The sequence below is a fragment of the Anoplopoma fimbria genome, chromosome 2, assembly GCF_027596085.1.
Source record: "Anoplopoma fimbria isolate UVic2021 breed Golden Eagle Sablefish chromosome 2, Afim_UVic_2022, whole genome shotgun sequence".
Taxonomy (NCBI): domain Eukaryota; kingdom Metazoa; phylum Chordata; class Actinopteri; order Perciformes; family Anoplopomatidae; genus Anoplopoma; species Anoplopoma fimbria.
Genome location: NC_072450.1, coordinates 12,586,319 through 12,612,420, shown reverse-complemented (window position 1 = coordinate 12,612,420; position 26,102 = coordinate 12,586,319). Strand labels below are relative to the sequence as shown.

The window sequence follows — 26,102 nt, the reverse complement described above, 5'->3', positions numbered from 1 at the left end:
ACATGGTTCTAGACGGCAGCTATAGTTTTGCTTCAGTTATTGTGATTGTTTTTTAATTGGACATTTTTAGTTCTACTTGATTTGTCATTTCGAGGGGAACTGCTCGTCATCTGCGACATGTTATACTGGACATTAAAACATCTCTCGCTGGTCTTCTGGTCTGGGTCAAGTTTGTGTAGACTTGAAATTGATTTTGACTTTGTTTGAAGAAATAATGATCAAATAGAGATTTTCTGCATTGTAATGCTTTCTGCTGTAGATTTTTTCCACCTGCCTTGTTCTCCTCTCCTGTGGTGTGTTTATCTCTGCTCTTGTTGTTGGAGTCCTTAATAATGCATGATGCAGTAAGAAAACAGTATTATCTAGCAGCAATACCTTCCTATTCCACTGTGTTTTTGGTTGTGCATTCAAAAGTGAGATGAATGCTGTAAATGCGTCATCAAATTCATGCCTAAAACATTGTTCATCACAGTAGGAGCAGTGCTCCGCCAGTCTGTAGGTTGGTCGTATCTATTGCGTGGAATGCCCTGGGGTTTGTTTCACGCGGTCGAGATAAATTGCAATAGCTTTGGTGATCCCCTGACTTCATCTTGCACTATCCTCAGGTACAAAATTCCTCATCCAAAGAGCCATTAGTGTAGTTTGCACGCTCACATTCTACACTAAGATGGTGAACATAACAAACATTATACCAGAGCTGCTAACAGTGTGAGACTCTTTTTTTTAATCTATAACAGAGCTTTGTTTACACTTACAACTCTCTGTTGTTTATGGTGGAACTACACATACTAGGGAGGCTAACGCATTTCAATGATACTGAAACCTTTCTGGATGTATCATTACTTCTTAATACTAATCTCAAATCTGTACATTTTGACATAGAGATTATGCTTGAAGTTCTTGCTCTTTGTTATTATTTTGCTGATTCGTCATCTACCGTTCTACATAATGTTTGCCAAAATATTCCATCTATTTCACATTCCCTATTTCTCAGGGAAGGGGTAGGAAAAGGACAAGCAGAGTGACCCAGCGAGCATTTTTTTCACAGCAAAATACTCCATATGGGAGAACCCATAAGCACCCAAATGTAAACTCTGCATGCACCACCATCTATGACTTTACTTATTAATAAACATATCATTTTAACACATGTCTGATACAACAGACCTTGTAGATGTGGCAGCAAAGTTCACATTAGTTTGTTGAGCTTCAAACATTTTTCATCTCATATTTGTCACAATCACAGAGGCTCATACCGTCGTGATGCAGGCAAGACAATATTAAACTGTCAACATAATTGAACTGAAGATAAGTGATGGTTTATTTTTTGTTTACCTGACTTTTATTTGAGTGTGAGCTGTTATGAGCTTTCCATTGGAGCCTGTCAAAAAGACGGGTATGGACACCAGATGTAGCAGGTTTAAAGGAATGTGTTTTCAGTGATGCTTAAACTGCATACGAAGGAACACAGTCGATACAATGACAAATTATGGTATGGTATGTTGTTATTATACTGGATCCACAGCAAAAAGGAATAACTCAATTAGTTTGTAATTGCAGGTATATGTCTAACTAAGCTCCAGGACTAAAGTAAGGTTTCATGCAGAATATCTAAGACTAATAAATTGAAGCGTGGAGAACATTACATTTCTATTTGCAGAGCGTCTCCTGTGATCAGAAGCAATGTTCCAGATTTCTGGCACAGTTTAGTGGATCTAATTTAGAGTGTCCCCTCATTTCTTAAAAGGCTCATTTCAGAAGGACATTAATAGTTTAATGTGAGAAAAAAAATCATGCATCAGTAAGTCCACTCCACTGAAAATGACATCTCTGTTTATCTGTGATATACACATGAAATGATACTATTTGATTTCTCAGATCAAGACATTTGATGCCAGCAGACTGATAAATGTAATAAAATAAAAAGTAAGTTAATATCTTTTAACTATATTTACAAACTTAAATAGATATTCAAATTATAATTATATAACTCAATTGTTCTAGATATACCTGTATTACATATTTTTTTAATTGTTGCTGAAAACCCTGTGTAGATTTCAAGAAGTTGTGTATTTCGAAATGATCTGCTTTGGTTGCTAAAAGCTAAAACAGCATTAAATAAAACATTAAATGCAAATGTAAGTGATATGTAAAAGAAGAAACTGTAACTTCTTAGCTGGACCCTCGTGTTGTCTCTGCTGGAGGAAATTGCTTGATGATATACCGTTATGTGGCATTTTCTTTTATTCTGTATGTTCTGTCTGTGGTGCAGAAACCAGGCGGCCATGTGCAGTTTATACATCTAAAACCACAAAGAAACTCTTAACACTTCTTAAGTACTTTCTCTGATGTTCAGCTGAAACAAAGAACTGCAGATCAATGCAGTGTTCAGTTGTTTTTAATACATTAAATATTGTTTTTTATTTGTCTTCCCATATACTCCCAGTTCCAGTTTAAAAAATATATATTATTTTGCATCGTAAAGGCATTTTTTACTTGCTGTGTGTGCTTTTTATATAACTAAGGTTAAGACCTACAGAGGAAAAATGTGCTTTTCTGCAGAGTTTGTTTAAATTTATGACAAGGCACCAGCTCTTTCCTTTGTCTACAGAGAGCAAGCATTCAGCTGCACTCCCACTTGACTATGAAACATTCTCCTGGTTTGTTTGGTATTTCTTTGGCCATTGATGTGGAAGTGAAAGACGCTTGTTTACTCCTATGATGGTTTGTTTGAAGGTTCTTCCTCAAGATTTGTTCACGTTAAAAACGTTATCTTTTTCTTTACCTTATAGTGAGCCCTGGTTCTTAGCTAAGTATTAGTCTGTCATCAGCTAAGAGCATGAACATTGAAACTTTATGTCTGTTTACATAATGATGTTGATGATTAGTCCAGGGACAGTACACAAGACTAATCATCTTGCTCCCCTATGGCCTATAGTTGGATATGACAGGCAATTGTTTGTGTTGAAAGAGGTACTCGTGTTTTGTTTACATCCACAATGAAGCACCCAAAGTGAGAAAGATCTGGCAAATTTTGATAAAAAACTTTAAAAATCCATGTAAAAAAAAAAAAAATGAAACAATTGGGATCCAGATTGAACTTTGCCAGAGTTATGCCTAAAGCTTTAAGAGTCTAAAATGACTTATTATAAGTGTACTGCTTAGTCCCTGGAGTTGGAGGGTTAAAGGAAGGACATCACTTTCATCATTTTGTCATGCACATCACTGCCCTTTTCCTGCACAAAAGCCTGAGAGACTTCTCAACTGGGACAACAGGACACTTTGTGACTGTTGTCTTTCTTTTGTACTGTTGCTCTCTCTTTTACTTTATTATTTGTTAGCCTCTCCTTTAACATTTTCCTCTTCCACTTACCTTCCTTTTCCATTTTATTGCGTTCTTTTACATACAATACCGCACTCTCTTCATATTTTCTCTCGAAAAAGCCTTCCCTACCAGTTATAGCGTTAACGCAGTGGTGGGCACTCAAAGTATGGTTGCCCCTATAACTCTTACACTCAGGGCCACATCACCGCTGTGGCATCTCTTTAATGGAGCCCCTGGGAGCCCGAGTCGCTGTCTGAACGGGAAAGGATTTACACAACTGAGCACTGATTGAGAACGCATCCCCAGCATTGGTGAGACCAAGGGCGATAACATGGCAGCCTGCTGACAGTGAACATCTTTTTAAGAGGATTTGCTGTCTTTCCGTCTTGCAGCTCAGGTTTTTTTTAGGGCATGTGAGTAAACTTAAAATTGCTATTCAGAGGTGTTTTGCACTGAATAGTCTTTTGTTTGAAAAGTAATTTTTCTGAAGAGGACTAGTTGTTCAACTTGTTTGTGAACACAAATATTCATTTTCTAGCAAAATAGTTAGATGAATAAATAGATATCAATCTCATGTCTGTGCGCTAAGTATGGAGCTAGCTGCAGATTAGCCTAGCTTAGCATGAAGACTGAAGCAGGGGAAACTAGTCTTACTCTTTCCATAGTTCAAATGTCTACAAACACTTCTAATGCTCACTGATTAACACATTGTCATAGATTTTTTGCCCAATATGTTTGTTTACCCCTGCTTCTAGTCTTAATGCTAAGCTAAACCAGGCTTATCACCTCCTGGTTTAATAATGCATGGATATGAGTGGTATCAACCTTCTCATCTAACTCTCAGCAAGAACGTGAATCAAAGCATATTTACCACAATGTCATACTATTCCTTAAATAAACTATTATCTGCAAGCTTAGTGCACAGCTTTGATTATCAGAGCTAGAATCACATATCCAATGTGACTGCAATCGTTGTAGACTAAAATATAAAGAAATGTTTTATTAAAATGTTTATGCTTTGAAGTTCTGCTCAATAAGAGTCAAAGTATTTCACTTGAAAGCAAAATTAAATGATAAAGCAATTACCATGTGAAGGCCCAGGCATATAAGACAGACATTCTCAAAGCATTACCTCACTCACAGAGTTGTTTCCTGAGTTATGTTGAAGTTAAATAATAATATATCCTGAGCAATTTAAATAAGTGCCACCATGCTCTGCAGCAAATATGAATCACCAGCATGCAGCCAAATGTACAGTAATGGCTATGCTGCCAAAAGAAGATCCATTCTTACACAGTTTTTGGAACTTCCATGTAGAGGAGTGAGTCTAATCTATAAGCAGCGCTATGAGTCATCCCTGAGAGAATAACCAGTGAGAAGGGTTTTATTTCTACGTTTTTGAAAACAATAGAACTCAATGATTAATTTTAATGTTAAATTGTCCTGCTAAGTTGTCACTGAATTAGCCTAAAATTTAAGAAAAGACAGCATCCCATTAATGAAGACAATCTGCCTGCACATTCTATTTGTTCATTCGTTTCAGCTCTTCTATGTAAACACTGAGAGAGCCCCATTGGATCCAGCCTGCTGTTCACATCACCAGGTTATCTAAAATCCATGCTGATACTATTCATCACCAAGTTATTGCTACCTTCTGTCCATTAACTTGAAGTAAAGCAAAATGTGTGCACAACAAACCTGCATAACACTGAATAATAATGGGCCTGTCTGCAGATGGCATTGTGGCCAAATATATGTGATTTATTGCTTCTATTAGATTTTCAGGGAAGGGATGTTGAATGTAAATCTTCTAACACCATTCAGCTGCTGACTGACAGGAGCCTCCGCTATGCTCTTCCACTTCTGTGCCTGCTCTCCAGAGTATGGAAAGTGGCCTACACATTACCATATCATCAGATTATAGTAAACCATTTGCAAGCTTTGCTGCTCGCAGCCTCGGAGGCAGCAACTTTGAGAACGGTGAAAATCAGCATTAGGATCATGCAGTGAGGCGCTGAGCTATGCCAACTATCATCACCGCAGTCGAGCCCCAAAGAAGCGGGCGTTGTTTAAGACCACCATAAAGCATTCGTCGACTTAATCATCTTCTAGCCAGGAGCTCAAGGCTGTATGTAAATAAAGAACTTAAAAGAAAACGCTGTTAAGCACCAGTCTAACCAGACGCTACTGTAGAAGCAGAAACATTTCAGGGCCATTCGCTTAGTTGTTGCAATTTCCATCGTCTAGTTTAATATGACACCATCATTTATTGATGTGGTGTTTCCCAAGCTGATATGGAACCCCTCTCAATAATTAATCTGACGCAAGGTTTGTCCATGCCCAGAGAGTGGCGTGCTGCTGCTCCACTAAGGACCGCAGTGATCATTTGGCCCCGGTCTGGGTTATTTCCATCTCCCCGTTCATCACTTTTATTATAGCTGTGATGAGACGCTACGCGTGCTTCCATAGAGCACTTACGGGTGTTTGCTTGTTTAATACTTTCCTCTCCCACTGACAGGCCTGCACTAATTTCATTTACCCATGAGTCACTGTGGCTAATATCATGGTTGGCCATTGCAATCCCATATCATTACTATAACATCCCATTTCTCATAAGAAACATATTAAATGTGCATGTGCAGGTGCACACAAATTTGTACTGACACTAGTATAATTATAACTACCTGAACATGCCTAACAACTGCTGTTACTACAAGCAAGTACCTTTACTGCTGCTGCTGCCACAACAACACTTTATACCTTTTCACATTTTGCCAGGACAAATATTATAGAGTCTGAGTTGCAGTGGTCCTCCGTCCCTCAAAATCACAAACAACTTTGGGATGCAACACCCACTAAGAACGCGTCCGATGATAATTGGATTCCAAACTGATTACAAGCCCTCAATGGTTCGTAGCAGTGGAAGCCACCCTATATTCCCACAACTGCTCCTCAATGGTTAATATCTGCTTTGTGGCCTTTACCAAGTCCACAACACATGTGTAGACCGGATGAGCAAACTCTTATGACCCTTCCAGTCTGGTCTTAAGCTGTTGGAGCGTCTTTTCCGACACCGACGGAAAGTTTGGCTTTGTGATCTCCTCAATCTTCTCCATCACCCGATTCACTCTCTCAGCTAAACAGCCCTTTTACTCTATCAGGTACTGCAGAGGTGTATTTGGACCTTGGCCTTATATCTGCTGTAAGTCTGTAAACACCTCCCAGCCTGCCAGATTTCATACACAACTGGACAAGCACACATACATAAAACGTAGAAAACAGAGCCTCCTCTCCAGCCATTTGTCTTGACCAGTGAAATCAAATACCCGACTTTAATGACTTCTCCATGAGCTAGATGGGAGCTGACAGTCAGGACCCCGGCTCTGTCCCAGCAAACACTGTGCCATAACATCACTTACTCATCAACTATTTGTTTGGGCTTCATACTTACGTCACATTTCATAATGTGTAGGAAATTGTGATCCTCTTTACATGCTGTACAGCTGAGGAAGCTGAAGCTCAGGTCGAGTTTGGAAAGCAGCTGATGAATGGGGTTTAATTACTCTGAAAAATAATTTATCAAAACTTCTGTAAATATGTTGTGGCAACTTTCACAGATCTAACACTAATTATGCTTACATGCAGGGCATCAATTGGCCTCTAATGGAAAGGAATATATATGTTTCAGACGTGCTGTTTAATAAGGATATCATTTACTGGCGTAAAAAGAGACCTATATCTAGATCTTTGACTCTTGACGAAGCATGAAAACAGTGTAGTTGGTCAATTATATGCAGGAAATTAACAGATATTCATGCCATTCGGTTACACTGAATACTGTCAGCGACTGTCAGTACAGACAAAATTCCAAATGAGGAAAACAGGCTGACATTAAGCTCATTAACAGTTACAATTCTCTGCAACGTGATGCTATGAGATGACAGGAAGAAATGTTTAAGCCACGCTTTGTTTACTCTAAAATGTGATGTAGCATTACTGATTAAAATTCAACTCAATAAATCAGTTTTTAAAGCCCAATTACAACTCAACTCTTTTGAACGTTTAAAAATAATCTCTAACACTTGCTTTTCTGTTGAGATTTATGCAAGACACCTAGTGATGGACTAGATATTTACATTCATGAAATCTTACAGTTAACAGATTTGTACAATAGGGTGCATTATTGAGAATTTCCTCACAATGCATTTTATAGTGTAACGTCTATGTGGTGAGTATAAAACAAAAATCACTCCCACTGCAAAACCTGTTATGTATAAGTTCTCCCTGTATAGCCATTCATCTCAATAGCAGGTTATTTTATTCCCTGATGTTTTGGCAATAAAAGGGTTTTAATCCTAGCATAGCATGGCTCTTATTATCTGCCCCACAGCAATAACAACCTAAGGGAGAGAAAACTCTGCGGAAATCAATTCCCACACTGAAATCACATGACCACAAACCACATAAAAGAGCTGCAGTTTATCTACTCTAAAACAATAAAACAAAGCTTTAACTAGCAACATATAGTATTTCCTCTCTGCAGCCACCAGTTTATTGCAGCTTGGCCCTGGGTTTAAATCTCATGAAGGATGTTGAAGAACACTTAACTTCAGATCAATAATGTTTCTGCCTCAGAGCCTGCCTTTGTGTCCCAGTGGAGCCCCGGTCAGCTCACTGAAGTTCAGTGTGTCTCATCAGTATGCAACGCAACACCACATGTACATTAGAAGTGTTTGGTCAGCTGCTTATAGGCAAGAGAGACTGCTGCTCTATTCTAACACTGTTCAGTGAAGCCAGACAATGAGCGCAGAGCAAAGTTAGAGTGCGCTTCGATCTCATCGTTACAAACTGCATTAGAGTGCAGAGTCAGGTAAATTACCAGGGACAACAGGATTACCTGCGCTGCACTCATTGTAATGCAAAATGGGAGACTCCAGATCAGAAGCTCTTTATTAAGTCGTACCATTTAAGAAATCCGTTGTAACAGCTGATGAATCCATCCGAGAGTGTGTGTGCTGACACGTTTTTTGTGAGTGAGGAATTCTCCATTCATTTCTCTTTTCATCTCTTTGCTGAAGTGTTGGACGGAGATGAATCGCACCATTTCTCTGTTGTTGATTTTATAACTACGAATTTGGATGTGGATCATCAGGAGCTTCACACACACACACACACACACACACACACACACACACACACACACACACACACACACACACACACACACACACACACACACACACACACACACACAAACTAAGGCATGGTGTTTACACACACACACGTGCACACATAAAAGAAACAGGCCGTAACAACATGATTAATTTGGAAGGCTTTTTTGGGCATCGCTGTAGTTTTCACTACAGCAGATGGAGGGAGTGGGAGGTACATGATCTGAAAATGTTGTGGAGCTGCAGGTTTCACAGGTGTACCAAAGACATGTATAATAGAGCAAGAGGGATGGAGACTCCTTGTGCGCGACTGCACATTGAAGTGTGTGTTTCTATTTTTTGCTGCTGGGCCAGTCAGCAGGCCTGTCCCGGTGAGTCAGGGTGTAAGTGGTGACGGTGACATACAGACACACTGACAGAGGAGATGGAGGGTCAGCCTGGTGCATCCTGGGAAAGGTCTGGCAAGTGCTTCGCTTGACACGAGTAGACCTGATGTTGTGGTTTGACTTATCTCATGCATATACCTTTTTGATGCTTCGTTGGTCTGCTTTCATCACTGTTCAGATCTTTATGCAGGATTATCGTTATATAATTTATACATGACATATTCTGCAAATAATCTTTTGTAATTTTAGTAACATCTTGGACTTAAATATTCTATTCAATATAGGTGATATACTGTAGCTTTCAATAAAGTGCTGACACAAGCAGATACAGTGTGATATATGTGAAGTTGTCAACAAGACTGTTCAGACAGAACAAAAAAAATATTTTTAGAGGCAACAACGGAAAGATGCAACTGAAATTTGAAGGGGCGGTGTGAATTGACACAAAGGCTCGCTCGTGCTTGTGGAAAATGTTTCAACCTGAGAAAAAACGTTTCCTGAGGATTTATGAATCTGCCATAAACGTACAGAGAGACTGAAAGAACCAGAGTCACTTGTTAAAACCGAGGTCAGTCAGTGGCTGAGTTGAACACAAATAAATAAAAAAGGGGACTGAAGCAATAAATTCAGTGAAATACAGAGAAATTAACTTTGCAGCCGCAAAATCTGTTTTTCTCCCTGAATCCAACGCTGTCATTTCACATGAATGGGACATTTTTGTAGGCCAAGGAAGAACTACAGTCTGCTATTCCATCTTGGATTTCTAGTGTCTTGTTAGCCAGGGAGCGCTCTCTAGATGCCACTCACAAACAACTCCCTTTTTCTCTGTTATGCAAACAAGCTATATTTCCAAAAGGCGAAAAATTGTTTGCAGACAATGTTATGGACGAGGATACATTTCACAGTGTTTTGGCTGACTTGGATATTCAGCCGTATTTATTCGAGCCAGAGTATGGCAGGAGAAATGCAGCGGATAGAGGTTGAGGCTGTGGCTGCATTAGCCCTGCAAGTGGCTTTGGCAGGCGAGCACCCTCCGGGCGTCAGACGCTCTTGTGCAATGCATCCTGATCCATGCAGGCACTGCTGGCACGGCTCAGTGAGCAGGAGAACCCAGCTCTCTCTGTCAATATAGTAAGAACTGAACAATGTAATGCTTCAATCGAATACATTTACACTCAACACTGTTTAGACATCCATATACTATATATAGGTGGCGAATCGTCCCCTTAAGCCACATGCAACCTGAAGGGGTGTTTGTTCAGCCATTTGTTCTGATATTGAGTCAAACAGAAGTGTGAACAGGCTTCAGCATAGACATTCTCACATTGTCTTAAATGATATGTCTCATCAGGGATTGGAAATGGTTCATACATGACTCCTTCGATGTTCTCCTGTCCCTTTCTTTTTGATTTCTGTGCTCTGGCATGCTGCATTGAGACAAATTCATCACTGTCAACTGGCCAGGCTTGTTCTCTCTCTCCCTTATCTGTTTTCTTCCTTGGTTTTGTCTTTCTCTTCTCTTTTCCTCTACCGTTCTCATATATCTGCCGTTGACTTTCTGACTGTGCAGTTTTGTGTCACTTGTATGAATGCAGTGTCTCCTCTGAAGGGTATAGGATATTCTATATCGTCCTTTGCCACGGAAGGAAGGATAGCGAGAGCGTATATGTACAGTGAACATAACACAGTTGGAGAAATCTGTATCTGTCATTATAAGACACCCAGAGAAAGTCCTCTGGGAGTATGATGAATTATAAAGACTGAAAAAAGACACACAAGGCAGGAGGGAAGGGCAGTGTGGAGGTGGATGGGTGAAGAAATTACAGGACTTTAAACCAGGGGACTAGTGTTCTAGTCAGGTGTTCGTGTCCCAAAGTTACATAAGTGATGATTGTGACAAGTTTTCCATAGTTATGTGACTTTGTTTAAGTGGTTTTGTTGCCAAAACCTAAGTTAAGGTACATATCTGACCCAGCCAGGCTACTTGTTTCACCCCAATTCCAGTCTTTGCGCTAAGCTAAGCTAAGCTAGCTGGCTACTGACTGTAGTTTCATATTTACCATACAAATGACCGCGGTTTCATTCTTCTTATCTATACTCTCTGTAAGAAGCTAATAAGTATATATCCAAAATGGTAAACAATTTATTCAAACCATTTGAATACGCTGGGTGAAGGCTGACAAGATAACTAGATAGGAAACTTGATGGTGGAATCAATCCTACCATACCATCACATCTTAACCTTTTCTTCCAATGAGAGGCTGTTGATGTAATTATCATTCGACCTATTTCTTTAATATGTTGCCTCCTCATCCCCTGATTCATCTGTAAGACAAAGTTTTGGCTGCAGAGTTGAATTTATTAGTGATGATCCAATGGCTCATGTTTTGTTATGCATTCAGTTACAGCCTTGTTTGCCTGCACCTTGTTGTTGCAGTTAATTCTAAATAAAGACTTAATTAAAATGTGTTTTTCGGGGTCTTTTGGGGCAGACACAGCTTTATGCAATGGCCCTGCTCACACTGCCAGGATAGCAGGCCTGTTTCCTTATCACTGTCACACCTGATCAAGACTATTCTGTTCATCTGAACTTAGGGAGCTGAACAGCCTATTTCCTTAGTTATTTTAAAATAAACATTTGTATTTCCAGGTTCTTAAATGATACAAAAGATATAAAAAGTATTCATATGGAAGGGTCAGATTTGCATTGCATGAGGAGTGGCTTCCTCTCCTTGTCAGCCTGTCCTTTGCCGACACCTTGTCTCACTGCTTTTCTGGGTCTTTTTCTGCAGCAGAAATCTCTCAAAGCTTTCACAGGTGGCTGCTGCCTCAATATGAATATTTGATAGCCCTCATATATGTCTCTTGAGGGTAGTTAAATATTAAAACATTTTCTGGTGGCCGCTTTGACTTATCAGGGGCTCCAAAGATGTGACACTATTGATGTGTTTATCTTTTTTTAAATGTGTGATGTTATTTACTGTTCCATCTGGGCAGTGTTAACATATAGTAACAGTATATGTGCACTTGTTCTGCTAAGGGTTCATTATATGACTTTTCCCATATTATTTCTATTTCAGCGGGATGCCAAAGGACAGTACCTGTTCGACCTCATCTGCCACCATCTCAACCTGCTGGAGAAAGACTACTTTGGTATTAGATATGTTGACCCAGACAAGCAGAGGGTAAGTATTTATTTGTAAAATAAATCACTTCTCATTCGTGTCATTCTTTTATCTGAAATATCCAGAATGATTTTGAGTAATTTGTCCCCTTAAATACTAGTTCACCCAAGTTTGCAGAGCAAATCACTAAAATAGTTTTATGTTGTCAAAGGTAATACAGCAATGTGTTCAACAGGCAAGACTCGATTTTGAGGCTAATAACACCCTTTAAATGTAAATTCTTAAAAGGTCCAAGGAAACCCTGTGAAGCTGATGCAAAAATAAGAAACCATCGGTGGTCACATTTTCCCATTCAGTCTTGACCATCTCTACCCTGTATTACATAAATATTCAAGCAGGTTGGTAGGCCTGCAGGTCAATTATGCAAGCTGGCAGAAGGCCAACCACCTTTGATTGAGATGAATATCAATCACAGACATTAACAAAGTCGTTGGTGAATTTGCAGTGCTTTGACAGAGTATTTGTTAATCACTGTTCTTTTGAACTATAGATGGGAGCAGGGCTCGAAAATGGTTCCCACTTTGTACATTGTCTTTGCATTTTATCTGAGGGACATTTGAAGAAAAAATGAGAATGCAGGTGTTCGTTCACATTCATCATTTTTCTTAGTTACTGTATTGTGAACGCAGTGCGCCATTATTGTCAGTGTGTCATCTTCTCACTGATTAGAGCTAGTTTGGTGTTGTGATGTTTAGTAGTCTGATAGAGAACAGCAGGCTCATGATAATCTTTCAAACAGCTTTCCTTCATCTCCACTCTGCATGGAGACTGTGTTGTAGGGGGTCTAAATAAGCAGAAGGCAAGGAGATGAGAGTTATTCTACTGTGTCTTCCAGCTGTAGATTACAAGTCATAATGCTGAGCTGTTGAACAATCAGACAGTGTCCAACGTGCAGGTCTTTACCTCTCTTTCTCTCCCTTTCAGCATTGGTTGGAGTTTACAAAGTCAATTGCCAAACAAATTAAATGTAAGTATTTAATGATTATGATTAGTTGATTTGTTGGTTAAACAATAAACCCTCAAGAAAATATGTGCTTATATAAAAGAAGAACACACCAAACATGCCAACCTCATTAGAAACATGACAATAGATTAAAAAACTGTTGTCTTTCTTCCCCAGCCCAGCCTCCATTCACCATGTGTTTGCGTGTCAAGTTTTACCCACCTGACCCTGCTGCCCTAAAAGAGGAAATCACAAGGTAAGATATCAAGATAGCCTGATGAGCTGAGCTTTGCCTCTAAAGATTCCCTTTGTCTTCCACTGATGGAATTTGAAAAGTTAGAGTTGTGACATGTTGTGACATATTTATGCCTCGACTAATCATGTAATACAAGCAAATTCTACGAATGGCAGTATGCGTGAGGGACGTTTTAATAGCGTACTTAGTATGGCATCTTGTTTGATTAGCGAATCGTGTAAAAATGAACAGAGGACCAAATGATCTCATGCTACAAATCATAACTTGCATGACGCCACTTTGATGAGACAGGGACCATTATTTTCTGAGGGCTTGAGTTAGCACACAGTTTTCTGAATCAAACAGGTAAATGACAATAAAAAAACATTTCACAGACAATCAGAACATCCTTGGAAACCCTTCTCATATAGTTTTTTCTCTGGTATCAGAGATCTGGTTGTTCATAACAGATAGCTGTTGGGTTTGTTTAACCTCACTGATGGTATCAATAATGTGGAAAAAGTGATGTCTATAAAACAGAAATACAACACAGGTGGCATACAAATCTTCTTACATTCAACTAGGGACAAGAACACCATACAACTCTATTTTTGGGAGTCATAACCACGGTGTAAAACATGCTGATAAAGAGCAAACCTCAAAACAGTAGCATTACAAAATCACTTTGGACAGCCTTTATTGAACCAAAGTGGGTGTTTTAATCTTCTGCCCCTCTATTAATTTGTCTCATAAAATCCAATCAAAAGTATTCTAATATCTTACTGTTATCATGCCTGTGTAGCCAGCTTTTAGATAATTGAAACATGGATAAGAGAACTCTAGCTTAAAGGTTTTCAAATATAATGTTTGCCTTTGTTTCAACTGAGAATAGGATAAGTATATACTTCTTAGGACTGTAACCATCCTAATTATTTATTTAAAACTGAAATAAAGATTTGTTATAAATTTATAATTTTCATTGAAAATACGTTTTCAGTTTGCCTTCTTCATAATAGAGTGAACAACATTATTCTAAATCTTAATTTATTATAAATGTAAAGAAAACACATTAAGTGATGCTGGTACAAAAGTAAAGCCACAATGTCCAGAGCTCAACAGTGTCTCTGTGTGAGGGGGATTTGAGTTTTCTCTTTTTTTATACAGTAAGCTGCGGTGTCATGAAGCTCCTCATCACTACTGTACTGTGTGTGGCATCCTTGACAGCTGAACAAACTGCTTTGAGGAATGAGGACTCAGCCAGAGAGCTATGGAGCGCACAGATCGCTCTAAATCACATCCCTCGACTGGTTGCCACGCTGTGAAATCTCTTATTTGCAATCCAGTTCTTCTTGATTGAGCTGGAGAGTTGGCAAGGGACAGCTCCTCTATCCTCCTCCATCTGTTCTGACTAGAAGCTCTCACAGACATACAAATACGGGCTGGAGAACCATAGACATGAAAGATAGCAACATTTTGCATTGATTTTCATGTTGCTTTCAGCTTTGAACTGTCTTTATACTGTATATAATTTTAAAACGAGGTAGTGTCAGGATGTAAAAAGGCTCAATAACACACCCCAACAGTACGCTGACATTTTTTATTGCGATACTTAGTATAGATATACTATTTATTGCTTTTCTGCTTGGAGAGAAGCCGGATCACAGGCGTTTGAAAATGAATGCTGAGCGGTAAAATTGACTTATGTGTAATCTCTGGAGGTTGTGGACGAGATCAGAAGATTGAGTTGCTCCCAGTGGACCAGTGCAAAACAGCAATCACATTTTAGATTATTGTCAATTCTACAAATTATATGCCTACCTCCAGTTCTGCCTTCCGGTTGGCTTCATGTCCCGTGTCTAATGATCCAGAGAACTTTGGATTGCCAATCATAGATTCATTAATTTTTTTAAAAATTGTTATTATAGGTTAATTATGCATGGATTGTGAAAGGGCCCTAAGTAATGGAGCTGTTGCTAGCTACCATTATGTTACATTTCACCGTATTGAGGGGACAGGTAATGCAGCTTATCTGTAATAACAACAGACATTGCATCTAAAGGAGACTAGAAAATACAGGGCATCTGCCTCGAAAGGTGTCATTATATCAGTCTTTTTGTTTCTAAGAACAGTGCCTTGAACTATTACACATTTGCTGCAGGTTCAGCATCGGGTACGCAAACACATATAAAAGCACACATTAACACAACATACAGTAGTCAGCCTCAAGTTTGAATTATTTCAAATTCTCAAGGTTTCTTCTTCTAACAATCTATTTGACACCCATGCTGCTTCAAGGGACACCTTACGTAAAAATTGTAAACATCTACCATGTGTGTTGACAAGAAGAGCAATGTTGATATCGGGCTTATCTAAATGATGACCCAGATCAGTTTCTCTGTGTTCCACTCCACAGATATCTCGTCTTCCTGCAGGTTAAGAGGGATCTCTACCATGGTCGCCTCCTGTGCAAGACATCCGATGCTGCTCTGTTGGCTGCCTACATATTACAAGGTATGACAAAATAGGGAGCCGTATTAGAGTCAAACTCTCTAACATAACAAACTTCCTCACACGAGGCGGTCTTTGCAATATTGACCAGAAAGCCAATGGTGTCTTCTGACTGGTGCATTTGAGAATAAAATGTTTTATCTCAATTATTGTTTCAATGTTGACTACCCTGGGCCTTCCACATTTGTGGTCATTATGTAAGAATCACACCCAAAACTACAATTCTAAATAAATTACCGTGTTTCCTTTGACAGAGGTTTGTCTAGCACATACAACATATATTATTCATAATGTTTGTGACCTACTGTAGACTTTAGGATTCCCATATGACTTTAGCTTGTTGATAAACACTTGCCAGCTGTGTTTGTGTGTGTTTGTGTTCACATTCTGCCATATACAATATGTACTTTACTGTGTGGGTGTGAGCAAATGTGCAAGCAGAGCATGTTCAAAAGGTTAAAGCATCATTATGCTCTCTTTTTGGTTTGATGGGGACCTTGAGGATCTGAACTTGTTGTTTTTACTTTTAATTGACAGTTCTAATTAAATAACCTTGAGCTCCATAAAAAAATAAATCAAGACACAATTAATACTTAATAATTCAAGAGATTAAATAAAAAAGTTGGTGCATGTCCCTTTGAGAAAACATGACATTTTTAGAATTTTTGAAGATGCCAGCTCTCCTTTTGACAGGCCCCTTTGTGTGTCATCAACATGTAGAGAGGTGAGATATTATTAACGAACAGCTTCAGCTGTCCATCAATGTTTCTCAGCCAATCCCTCAATCTGAATGTCCCTGAGTGTCTCTGTGTGGCCCTGAACGCCACAAGACAATGTGTCAGTATTTTAGAAGACATTTGCTGATATTGGCTTGCTTGCTTTACCTATTTTTTGATACTTATATCTACCTATTTCTTGGTTTATTAACCTAATAATTTGGTGAAAACTTATTTGGCTAACTTGGAATATATATATATATATATATATATATATATATATATATATATATATATATATATATATATATATATATATATATATATATATATATATATATATACACAGCGGGTAAAATAAGTATTAAACACGTCACCATTTTTCTCAGTAAATATATTTCTAAAGGTGCTATTGACATGAACATTTCACCAGATGTCAGTAACAGCCCAAGTAATCCATACATACAAAGAAAACCAAACAAATAAGCTCAGAAATTAAGTTATGTGTAATAAAATGGAATGACACAGGGAAAAAGTATTGAACACGCTTACTGAAATTTATTTAATACTTGGTACAAAAGCCTTTGTTGGTAATGACAGCTTCAAGACGCCTCCTGTATGGAGAAACTAGTCGCATGCATTGCTCAGGTGTGATTTTGGCCCATTCTTCCACACAAACAGTCTTCAAATCTTGAAGGTTCTGTGGGCCTCTTCTGTGAACTCTGATCTTTAGTTCTTTCCATAGATTTTCTATTGGATTCAAGTCAGGTGATTGGCTGGGCCATTCAAGCAGCTTTATTTTCTGTCTCTGAAACCAATTGAGAGTTTCCTTGGCTGTGTGTTTGGAATCATTGTCTTGCTGGAATGTCCACCCTCGTTTCATCTTCATCATCCTGGTAGATGGCAGCAGATTTTTATCAAGAATGTTTCGGTACATTTTTCCATTCATCCTTCCTTCAATTATATGAAGTTTTCCAGTGCCGTGTGCTGAAAAACAGCCCCACACCATAATGTTCCCACCTCCAAACTTCACTGTTGGTATGGTGTTTTTGGGGTGATGTGCAGTGCCATTTGACCTCCAAACATGGTGTGTATTATGGCATCCAAAGAGTTAAATTTTGGTCTCATCTGACCAGACTATATTCTCCCAGTATTTCACAGGCTTGTCTAAATGTTGGGCAGCAAACTTTAAACGAGCTTCAACATGCTTTTTCTTCAGCAATGGAGTCTTGAGTGGTGAGCGTGCATACAGGCCACGGTGGTTGAGTGCATTACTTATTGTTTTCTTTGAAACAATTGTACCTGCTAATTCCAGGTCTTTCTGAAGCTCTCCACAAGTGGTCCTTGGCTCTTGGACAACTCTTATGATAATTATTTTCACTCCTCTGTCAGAAATCTTGCGAGGAGCACCTGGTCGTGGCCGGTTTATGGTGAAATTATGTTCTTTCCACTTCCGGATTATGGCCCCAACAGTGCTCACTGGAACATTCAGAAGTTTAGAAATCCTTCTGTAACCAATGCCATCAGTATGTTTTGCAACAATAAGGTTGCGACGGTCTTGAGAGAGCTCTTTGCTTTTACCCATCATGAGATGTTTCTTGTGTGACACCTTGGTAATGAGACACCTTTTTATAGGCCATCAGTTGGGACTGAACCAGCTGATATTAATTTGCACTGACAAGGGGCAGGATTGCTTTCTAATTACTGATAGATTTCAGCTGGTGTCTTGGCTTTCCATGCCTTTTTGCACCTCCCTTTCTTCATGTGTTCAATACTTTTTCCCTGTGTCATTCCATTTTATTACACATAACTTAATTTCTGAACTTATTTCTTTTGTTTTCTTTGTATGTATGGATTACTTGGGTTGTTATCGAAATCTGGTGAAAATTTCATGTCAATAGCACCTTTAGAAATATATTTACTGAGAAAAATGGTGATGTGTTCAATACTTATTTTAGCCGCTGTATATATATGTGTATATATATATATATGTGTGTGTATATATATATATATATATATACATGTATATATATATATATATATATTGCAGTTAAGTATTTTGTCTTCCAATGGCTCAGTCTTTATCACTTTGCCTTGTCAAATAAGTGTCTGTCCTAGCCTTCCCTTTCTGTGAAGCATATCTTCACCAGGTGTCTCTGCCTCTAATTGTATAGCTCTTCAGCACCGTCAACATGATAAAACATTTGAATCCATAATGTCTGTCACACATAGTCTGTAAACTGAAATGTTTTGGCTGTATAAAATGCAGATTTTAACAGTAATGGCTGCCAGAGTTGTACAGAGCCCCCCTAAGAGAGCAGACAAGTAGCCAAACCCTTCGTGTAGTTCCTCCACCATCTGTAAGCTGATGTCAGTGGTTTGTAAACTAGGCTGCTGGAGCCGGCTACAGTGATGCAAGGAACACTGGCAGGTATTTTTGATGACACACACTAATATGTACTGCAAGGACTCAAGGTTAACAATTGGCAGAGTTCTTCCTAAGATAAATTAGTTTTGTGTGTGCCCTTCTTGCAAGTGCATTCACCTTCACGTCTTGGTCTTTGCTTTATCTACAGTTTTCTATTGGGAGTTTAATGCTGAGGCATTTTCTTTCAACACAGTGCACTGCAGTACTAACTCTGTTTTGATCAGAGCAGCCAATTACAAAGATTAAAATGGCAAAATGACCTTGGTCCATTAATTAAATAAAAAAGATAAAATTTGATCTTTTATTTAATGATAAGAAATTACTTGAATATTTTTTTAAATATCAAAAAATGTTTGATATGAAAATAGGAGCTTCATATTACAGTAAACATTTCAACACTTATTGGTTATGCATCACATATTATCACATGTTCACGTATTGCTGCATTTGGTACTGTCAGCCATAACATAAAGGCAATTTAATTTCAAATGAATTAAAAAGTCATCATCAAACATGGAAGTCTTTTTGTCCCATTTTCCAGCTGAAATTGGTGACCACGACCCCGGGAAACACCCAGAGGGCTACAGCTCGAAGTTCCAGTTCTTCCCCAAACACTCAGAGAAGTTGGAGCGGCGGATTGCTGACATCCACAAGACCGAGCTCATGTAAGGTGACACTTGTCAATGGCCCAATCCCAATGTTCACACTCACTGACTCACAGACTTTGAGGCACTTCGCCGTAACGGTCATGAGGGCACAACATTAAATGCTCTTGCAGCCTCTTACAATCAACCATTTACAAGGTCACGTCATTTAATCCCCTTGGGGTTCAGGTCTTAAGGCTATAGGGTGGACATTGGCATCAAGTCCATGTCGCAGTATTGAACCTGTGTACTCCTTCTACTCTATGGCAGCCACAGTGCAGGCATCATGGAAGCACCCCTAGCACTCATTGTGAATATTAAATTCATATGACAGTCATGGGAAACCAAAATGAACCATCACAGCAGTCTTTTATTTTAGTTACATTTGTAACATATGAATTGGCAGATTGTATTGAATAAATACATGGAAGTTGGTGAAATGGGGACACATTAAATCTATTGGTTCGTGTCCTTGGCTACGAATTGTCTCTTTTTTCGTGTCGCTCAGAACGAAAATAAAGCCAATGGAGAGTAATTTAGGAGCGTTATTCATGGGGGAGACACAAATTAAATGCATCCACGTGACTAAGCAACAGTCGGAGCAAGTGACGTACTTAATAATTTCAAAAAAACAACTACTACTAAGGATGGGTGAAAGGGAAGGGGGATGAGTCAAACTACCAAGACTGTCAACCTGGAGACCAGTGTTCGACACCTTGCCTTAACCTAAGAGTTGGTTTTGTTGCCTTAACCTAACCATTCGTGGACTTCTTGCCTAAACCTAAGCCCAACCATGAGCTTTTTCCTAAACTTAACAAAGTGGTTTTGTTGCCTAAACGTAAGTCGTCACAAAAAGAAAGTCATGCAAAGTTAAACGGAAATAAAACGCAATTTGTGTCCCTGAACACGAAACCAATAGATTTTATTTTGTGACTATTTCACAAATTGCCGTGAAACTTTGGTGGTAAATATATTTTGCCTACACACAGGTTCTATAGACTTGCCAACCAACCTCTACCAAAACAAGGCACTGAAATGTTCACGTTCAGATTCAGTACATTCTCTGACTGATACTTGGCAATTAAAAGCAACGGTCGGCAACATCCATCAGAGTGCTCCCTACAATTCCCCAGTTTTAGGGGTGCCATGCCTCAGGCAACCAGCGGCCATAAGCCAGTGCTCAGGCAACCATTAATGGACCGATTAATTGGATTAGTTCCGCTTGGTGGTACAGATAGTTCAATGAGTCTGGGAACAGTTCACAAAATGTAGCTAATTTTCACTCCCTTACACAGCTGGTGATGACCAGTATGCTGCACAGGTCTGAGGAGGGGATGTCACAGTCCAAACTCACTCTTCTACATAGTGTGAGACACTTTTGTTGTGCGAGTGGTACTGCATCATCAGGTTAAGTTTTTCTACCTGGTTGCTAATCTACTAAAATTGGTGATGTTGGAAAATGCTGACCACCTTTTGGGTTTTGTTTCTTCAGGATGATGGGTATTCAATGCTCAAATAGGCACAGTGTTTGTATTTTGCCCAGGGACTGATTCGTAGTGACCAGTCAGGTTTAGTTAACATCGCTTTGCTTCCCCGGCCTTCAAGTGGAAGGGTGCCAGACAGTGCGTGCCAAGGTCACAGCCACGTGTCACAGCAGGTACACACAGTAATCCCAGCACCATGAGCAGGCACGGAAACCTTGTTATTCTGCTTCTCTTCCTGTTGATGACTTCATGGTTGATGGGTATGATGACAGTGTAGCCTACAACAAGAGGTTGGCAGTACATTCCAGTGCTCAAATATGAGCTTAACCTGTGCTCATATAAAATAATAATAAGGTGTACCGTGCAAACCCTTTTTGATTTATTAGCTGATAATTCACTTGAATCAACCCTATGTAGAACATTTGCATTTTTCTCTGATCTTTTTCTTATCTCCGTCTTTTATATATATATATACACACACACACACAAACATTTTTTTACAAGTCAGGTGGACACAGGCACTGGTTTGATCCTACACTGCCCTCTATCGCTCATATCATCCATCTTGTTTGACAAAATTGAACAATCAAGATACATCTCCCCACACTTGAGCGTCACAACAGCAAAAATTTGTACCTGAAATAATTTTAGGGAAAAATTATCACAATACTGGGGGAAATAGTGCTCCTATGTTTGACTTGGGGTATAAAATAATTTGCAAAAACCTTGAATCAAATTATGATGAAACAGAATAAAGGTAACACCGGTAATAATTGACAGTTGTTTTATGACTGAAGCCAATTAACTGACTTTTTGTCCTTTTCTCTCAGAGGTCAGAGTCCTGAAACGTCCGAGCTCAACTTCCTCCAGAAGGCTCAGATGCTGGAGACATATGGAGTGGACCCTCATCCATGCAAGGTGTTTTTTAACGAAACTAATTTATTCTGTTGAGCTTTTGCTTTTTATGAATCATAATCTGCAACTGGATGCAATTAGTATTTTTTTATTTCTTTTGAGTAGATGTGAGATGAACTATTAAGTAAATCGTAAAATGGAATTATTATACTACTGTCTTGAAGTGATATGTATCAATGTAAAACATTAAAAAGGAAATATAATCTCACTTTGAATTAAAATCATGATTCTAAAATAACAAAAACATTGGTTTATGTGCCTGTCAGGATGTGTCTGGCAACCCAGCTTTTCTGGCTTTTACTCCTTTTGGATTCACTGTGCTGCAAGGAAACAGGAGGGTCCATTTCCTCAAGTGGTGAGTTAAGATTGGTTAAAACAGTTAAAACTGGACATGATGCTAGATAATAACCAAATGTAAATCAAAGGCCGTGGACATGCCCACGTTCTAAAGCAAGACTTTGCAGCTGTTTGTGTACAGAAAAAGTAAATTCCAAAAGCTCCATAAAGACTAGCCAAGGTGCTTAGCAGACAGAAATAAAAACATAACCACCAATGAGATAGAAAGAATTGCAATTAACATACATCCTTCCTTTATTAACAGCTTAATGCAAAAGCTGGAAGCAAACTGATTTAAGCTCAAGTCAAAATGTTCTAGTTTTTATGACAACATAACACACTGCGATTGATCTAGTACAAGTTTGCTTCACTTTTATTCTAAATAACAAAAGTGCTACGAAACACGTTGTTTAAGGTGCCAGCAAAGGAAAAAAACTTTTTTGTTACTTTTATGGCATACTTATTTTACATGCTTTTTCTATGATTTTTTTCATGACATACTATACTCTGACTTTTTCTTATGACAAGCTATATTATCAGTAAATGGCTTTTTTATGGCATGCTATAATGTTTTTTTATGGCAACTTTTTTTAGTCTTTTACTAATATTACTTTTTTTATCAAATGGGTAGCTATGACTGTTGTTTAACTTTTTTATGACACACTAAATCATTACTTTTTATGACATTTTTTTATAAAATATATAATTTACTTTTTTATGACTTACTATACTTTGAAATGTTCATGACTTTTTATGACATACTATAGCTGTAATAGTCTCAGTTAATTGCAGAGTTTGACACAAATGGAATGATGAGAAACCAGCAGGAAAAGTTGATGGTTCATTGTTGAAAAGTGCTTCGAACCTGAGAGTCCACGGGAAGACAGGTAAGGACAGACAGGTTGCAGGACACAGTTGGCAGATCGCAGGGAAATCTAAACAGAGGGAACACTAAACATGAGAAAAAGGAAACCACAAGTAAAAAAGACAGGCTGTAACTCTAAGCACAAGGTAAAACCGAGAGTGTAAACGAGGGACAGATGAAACTAATGAAAGCGGGCGGACAATCACACAGGTAGGAAAACACACAAAGGAAGGAGTTGAACAACACATGACACATGAGGTGCTTATAACAAAATCAAAGAGGAAACCCTAAACATTTATCACTGAATAAATGAAACAATAACAAAAAAAAACTTAAACCCAGGAAGCTAAGTCCACTAGATTACCACAGAGAAACAATGACAGAGTAAGAAACACAAACAACCCAATATATCAAAATGCCAGACAGTCGTTATTTGCAAAACTCAGTCCAGTCCGCACGAAACGTCAGAGGGCACACGGACAAAGTGGGGAGCCTGTGACTGTGATTCATCAACTAAAAAGTAAGTCAATATAAGTCAAATAGATTGATGGGAGGAATCTGTAAAGTCAGTAGTAGGAGGTGGATGCATGAAAACATGCTGCATGGGTGCTGTGCTGTAAAAACAAAGAAAAGAAACCAAAAGCCTCAACAACAGTTTGGTCTGAGAGGAGATCTGCCAACAAATGATTCTGCTGCTCAATCTTTTCTGCACCGGGCCCAGGTGTGTCCAATGCCACTGATTAATCCCCAATCAGGTCTGCAGCCCCGGAGATGAAAGGAGACGGAGCAGAGGACCCAAACAGAGGGGTCTTCACACAAAATACACTTACATTTTTTTAGGGCACACTATCCTATTCTATTTTAAGCATTTTTAATGGCATACAATACTGTTACTATTGATGACATGCTTTACAATGAACTGTTATGAAATAATATACTATGACGTTTTTTACTTTTTTGATACGCTATACCATGAATCTTATGGATTTTTTAATACATACTATACCATGACTTTTTATGGCATACTATTCTGTGACTTCTTTTTTAACTATTTTTGGGCTTACTTTACAATTGCTTTTTTAAAGCATTTTAAAGTACAAACTATGCTATGACTTTTTGATGACTTACTATACTGTGCTTTTTTTCATTACTTTTTATGTAACTTTTAATAGCATGCAAGAGGATATGAGTAACCTTTTCCAGACAGCTAAGTCAGCCTGCTGTGAAGCTGAATGCTCATAAGCTTTCACAGAGTAGTTTGGAGTTGTGTTGTTGTAGAAATCTTGAAATCTCTTGATTTTTAAATGCCAAAATGACACAGTTATCCATTTCTGCCTATCCCTTCTTTCTGTCTTTTTTCTCCCTCCATCTCTCTCTATGTTCTGTTATACATGTCTCTTTCTTTCCCTTGCCCCATTTGTCATCATTTCCCTCTCTATCCGTCCATCCTTTGACCTCATTCTGTCTCTGTACCCCAAACACAGGGAGGAGGTGACCAAACTAAAGTTTGAAGCAAAGACATTCCATATATATGCAAATCAGACGGAGGTATGAGTGTATGCATTATTAAAACCTTTCCTTTTCTAGGCTGTGGAGCTCAGGAAGTTAAATGAGTGTGGCTTTGTTTTATGCATGGGGCACTGCCACTGTAATCTATCCTTAATAGTAAACGGGAAATGATTGGACAAAAATGTGTGTTAGCCAAGTGTTTCAGCAAAAAAAAGAGCAAAGTAAAGCTGCTGTCTGAGTGTTGGTTAATATACTGTCTGCAAACACTCAGTAAAACTAACAGAGAAGGCCATGCATTTTCTCTTCACATGATGAAAATGTATTGACAATTACCACATGGAGTCTTGTTGAAGTATGAGTTATATATACAGTATAATATATGTATGAATCCCTGTGCTGGACATGTTACAGGATAAGAAGATCATACTGACATACTTTGCACCTACACCTGAGGCCTGTAAGCATCTGTGGAAGTGTGGAGTCGAGAACCAGGCCTTCTTCAAGTGAGTCACAAGACCTACAACAATACAAATGTGGAAAGGACATAATGTTTACATCATTATAATGTAAATCATGTTTTCTCTTTCCATTTTTCTCACAGGTTGGAGAAGTCTAGTCAAGTCCGCACTGTGTCCAGCAGTAATCTCTTCTTCAAGGGTAGTCGCTTTAGATACAGGTAACTTACTATTACTTAAATGTGTACTTACTTATGAGTAAGTACACATTTTATATAAAAAAAACAGCCTTGGAAATGTTCACATGACAGGTTTTCTTTTTTTTACGTTTTCTCAGTGGAAAGGTTGCAAAAGAGGTGATGGAACAAAGTGCCAAAATTAAAAGAGACCCACCTGAGATACACAGGTCAGTATCCTTAAATTTTTTAAGAAGAATATATATTGCCTGCAGCACTAAATGTGTGTTAACAATGATTTATTCATTTTATGTATATGTGATGTGAGCATATGTCTGTGTGTGTTTTGTCCAGGGCTGGCATGGTGCCCAGTCGGAGTTGTCCATCTATCACTCACGGCCCTCGTTTGACCAGTGTGCCCAGGACCCGACGGAGAGCTGTGCACATCTCCATCATGGAGGGTAAAACACACACTCAAAGGAATAGAGAAATACTGCAAAATAAGAAAATGTGGCTGACGGGAGGTCACAGGTGTGAGTCCTCAAGCTCTCTGGGCTGAGAAAGTGAGAAAGAGACCATCTCCATCAGTGTGAAGCAGATGTTGGTCAGTGAGCCTGCACAACGCTTAGTCCAGTGGTTCCCAACCTTTTTTCTATACGCACCCTCACAGTCCTGTCAGATGAACTGAAGTACCCTACTTTATCAAACAACACCTAAAATATTACAAGTCCTTTCATTTGAATATATTTTAAAGTGATTGTTTAATACTATTACATTATAGTTAATATTGTTCAATGCTGATTTTTATACAATTGAAGTGT

General features: G+C 38.7%; 1 protein-coding gene across 1 annotated transcript in view; it reads left to right on the top strand.

The window, feature by feature from the left end:
• The window catches only part of LOC129106790 (FERM domain-containing protein 5-like), a 63,033-nt gene that overhangs the window by 34,002 nt on the left and 2,929 nt on the right, over window positions 1-26,102 (top strand). Inside the window, exons 2-13 of the mRNA XM_054618015.1 lie at window positions 11,963-12,067; window positions 12,992-13,034; window positions 13,188-13,266; window positions 15,659-15,756; window positions 19,439-19,562; window positions 21,856-21,943; window positions 22,207-22,295; window positions 24,626-24,689; window positions 25,062-25,153; window positions 25,252-25,326; window positions 25,443-25,511; window positions 25,636-25,742. Coding sequence (XP_054473990.1) covers window positions 11,963-12,067; window positions 12,992-13,034; window positions 13,188-13,266; window positions 15,659-15,756; window positions 19,439-19,562; window positions 21,856-21,943; window positions 22,207-22,295; window positions 24,626-24,689; window positions 25,062-25,153; window positions 25,252-25,326; window positions 25,443-25,511; window positions 25,636-25,742 — 1,033 coding nt within the window. The remainder of the gene's footprint in view (window positions 1-11,962; window positions 12,068-12,991; window positions 13,035-13,187; window positions 13,267-15,658; window positions 15,757-19,438; window positions 19,563-21,855; window positions 21,944-22,206; window positions 22,296-24,625; window positions 24,690-25,061; window positions 25,154-25,251; window positions 25,327-25,442; window positions 25,512-25,635; window positions 25,743-26,102) is intronic.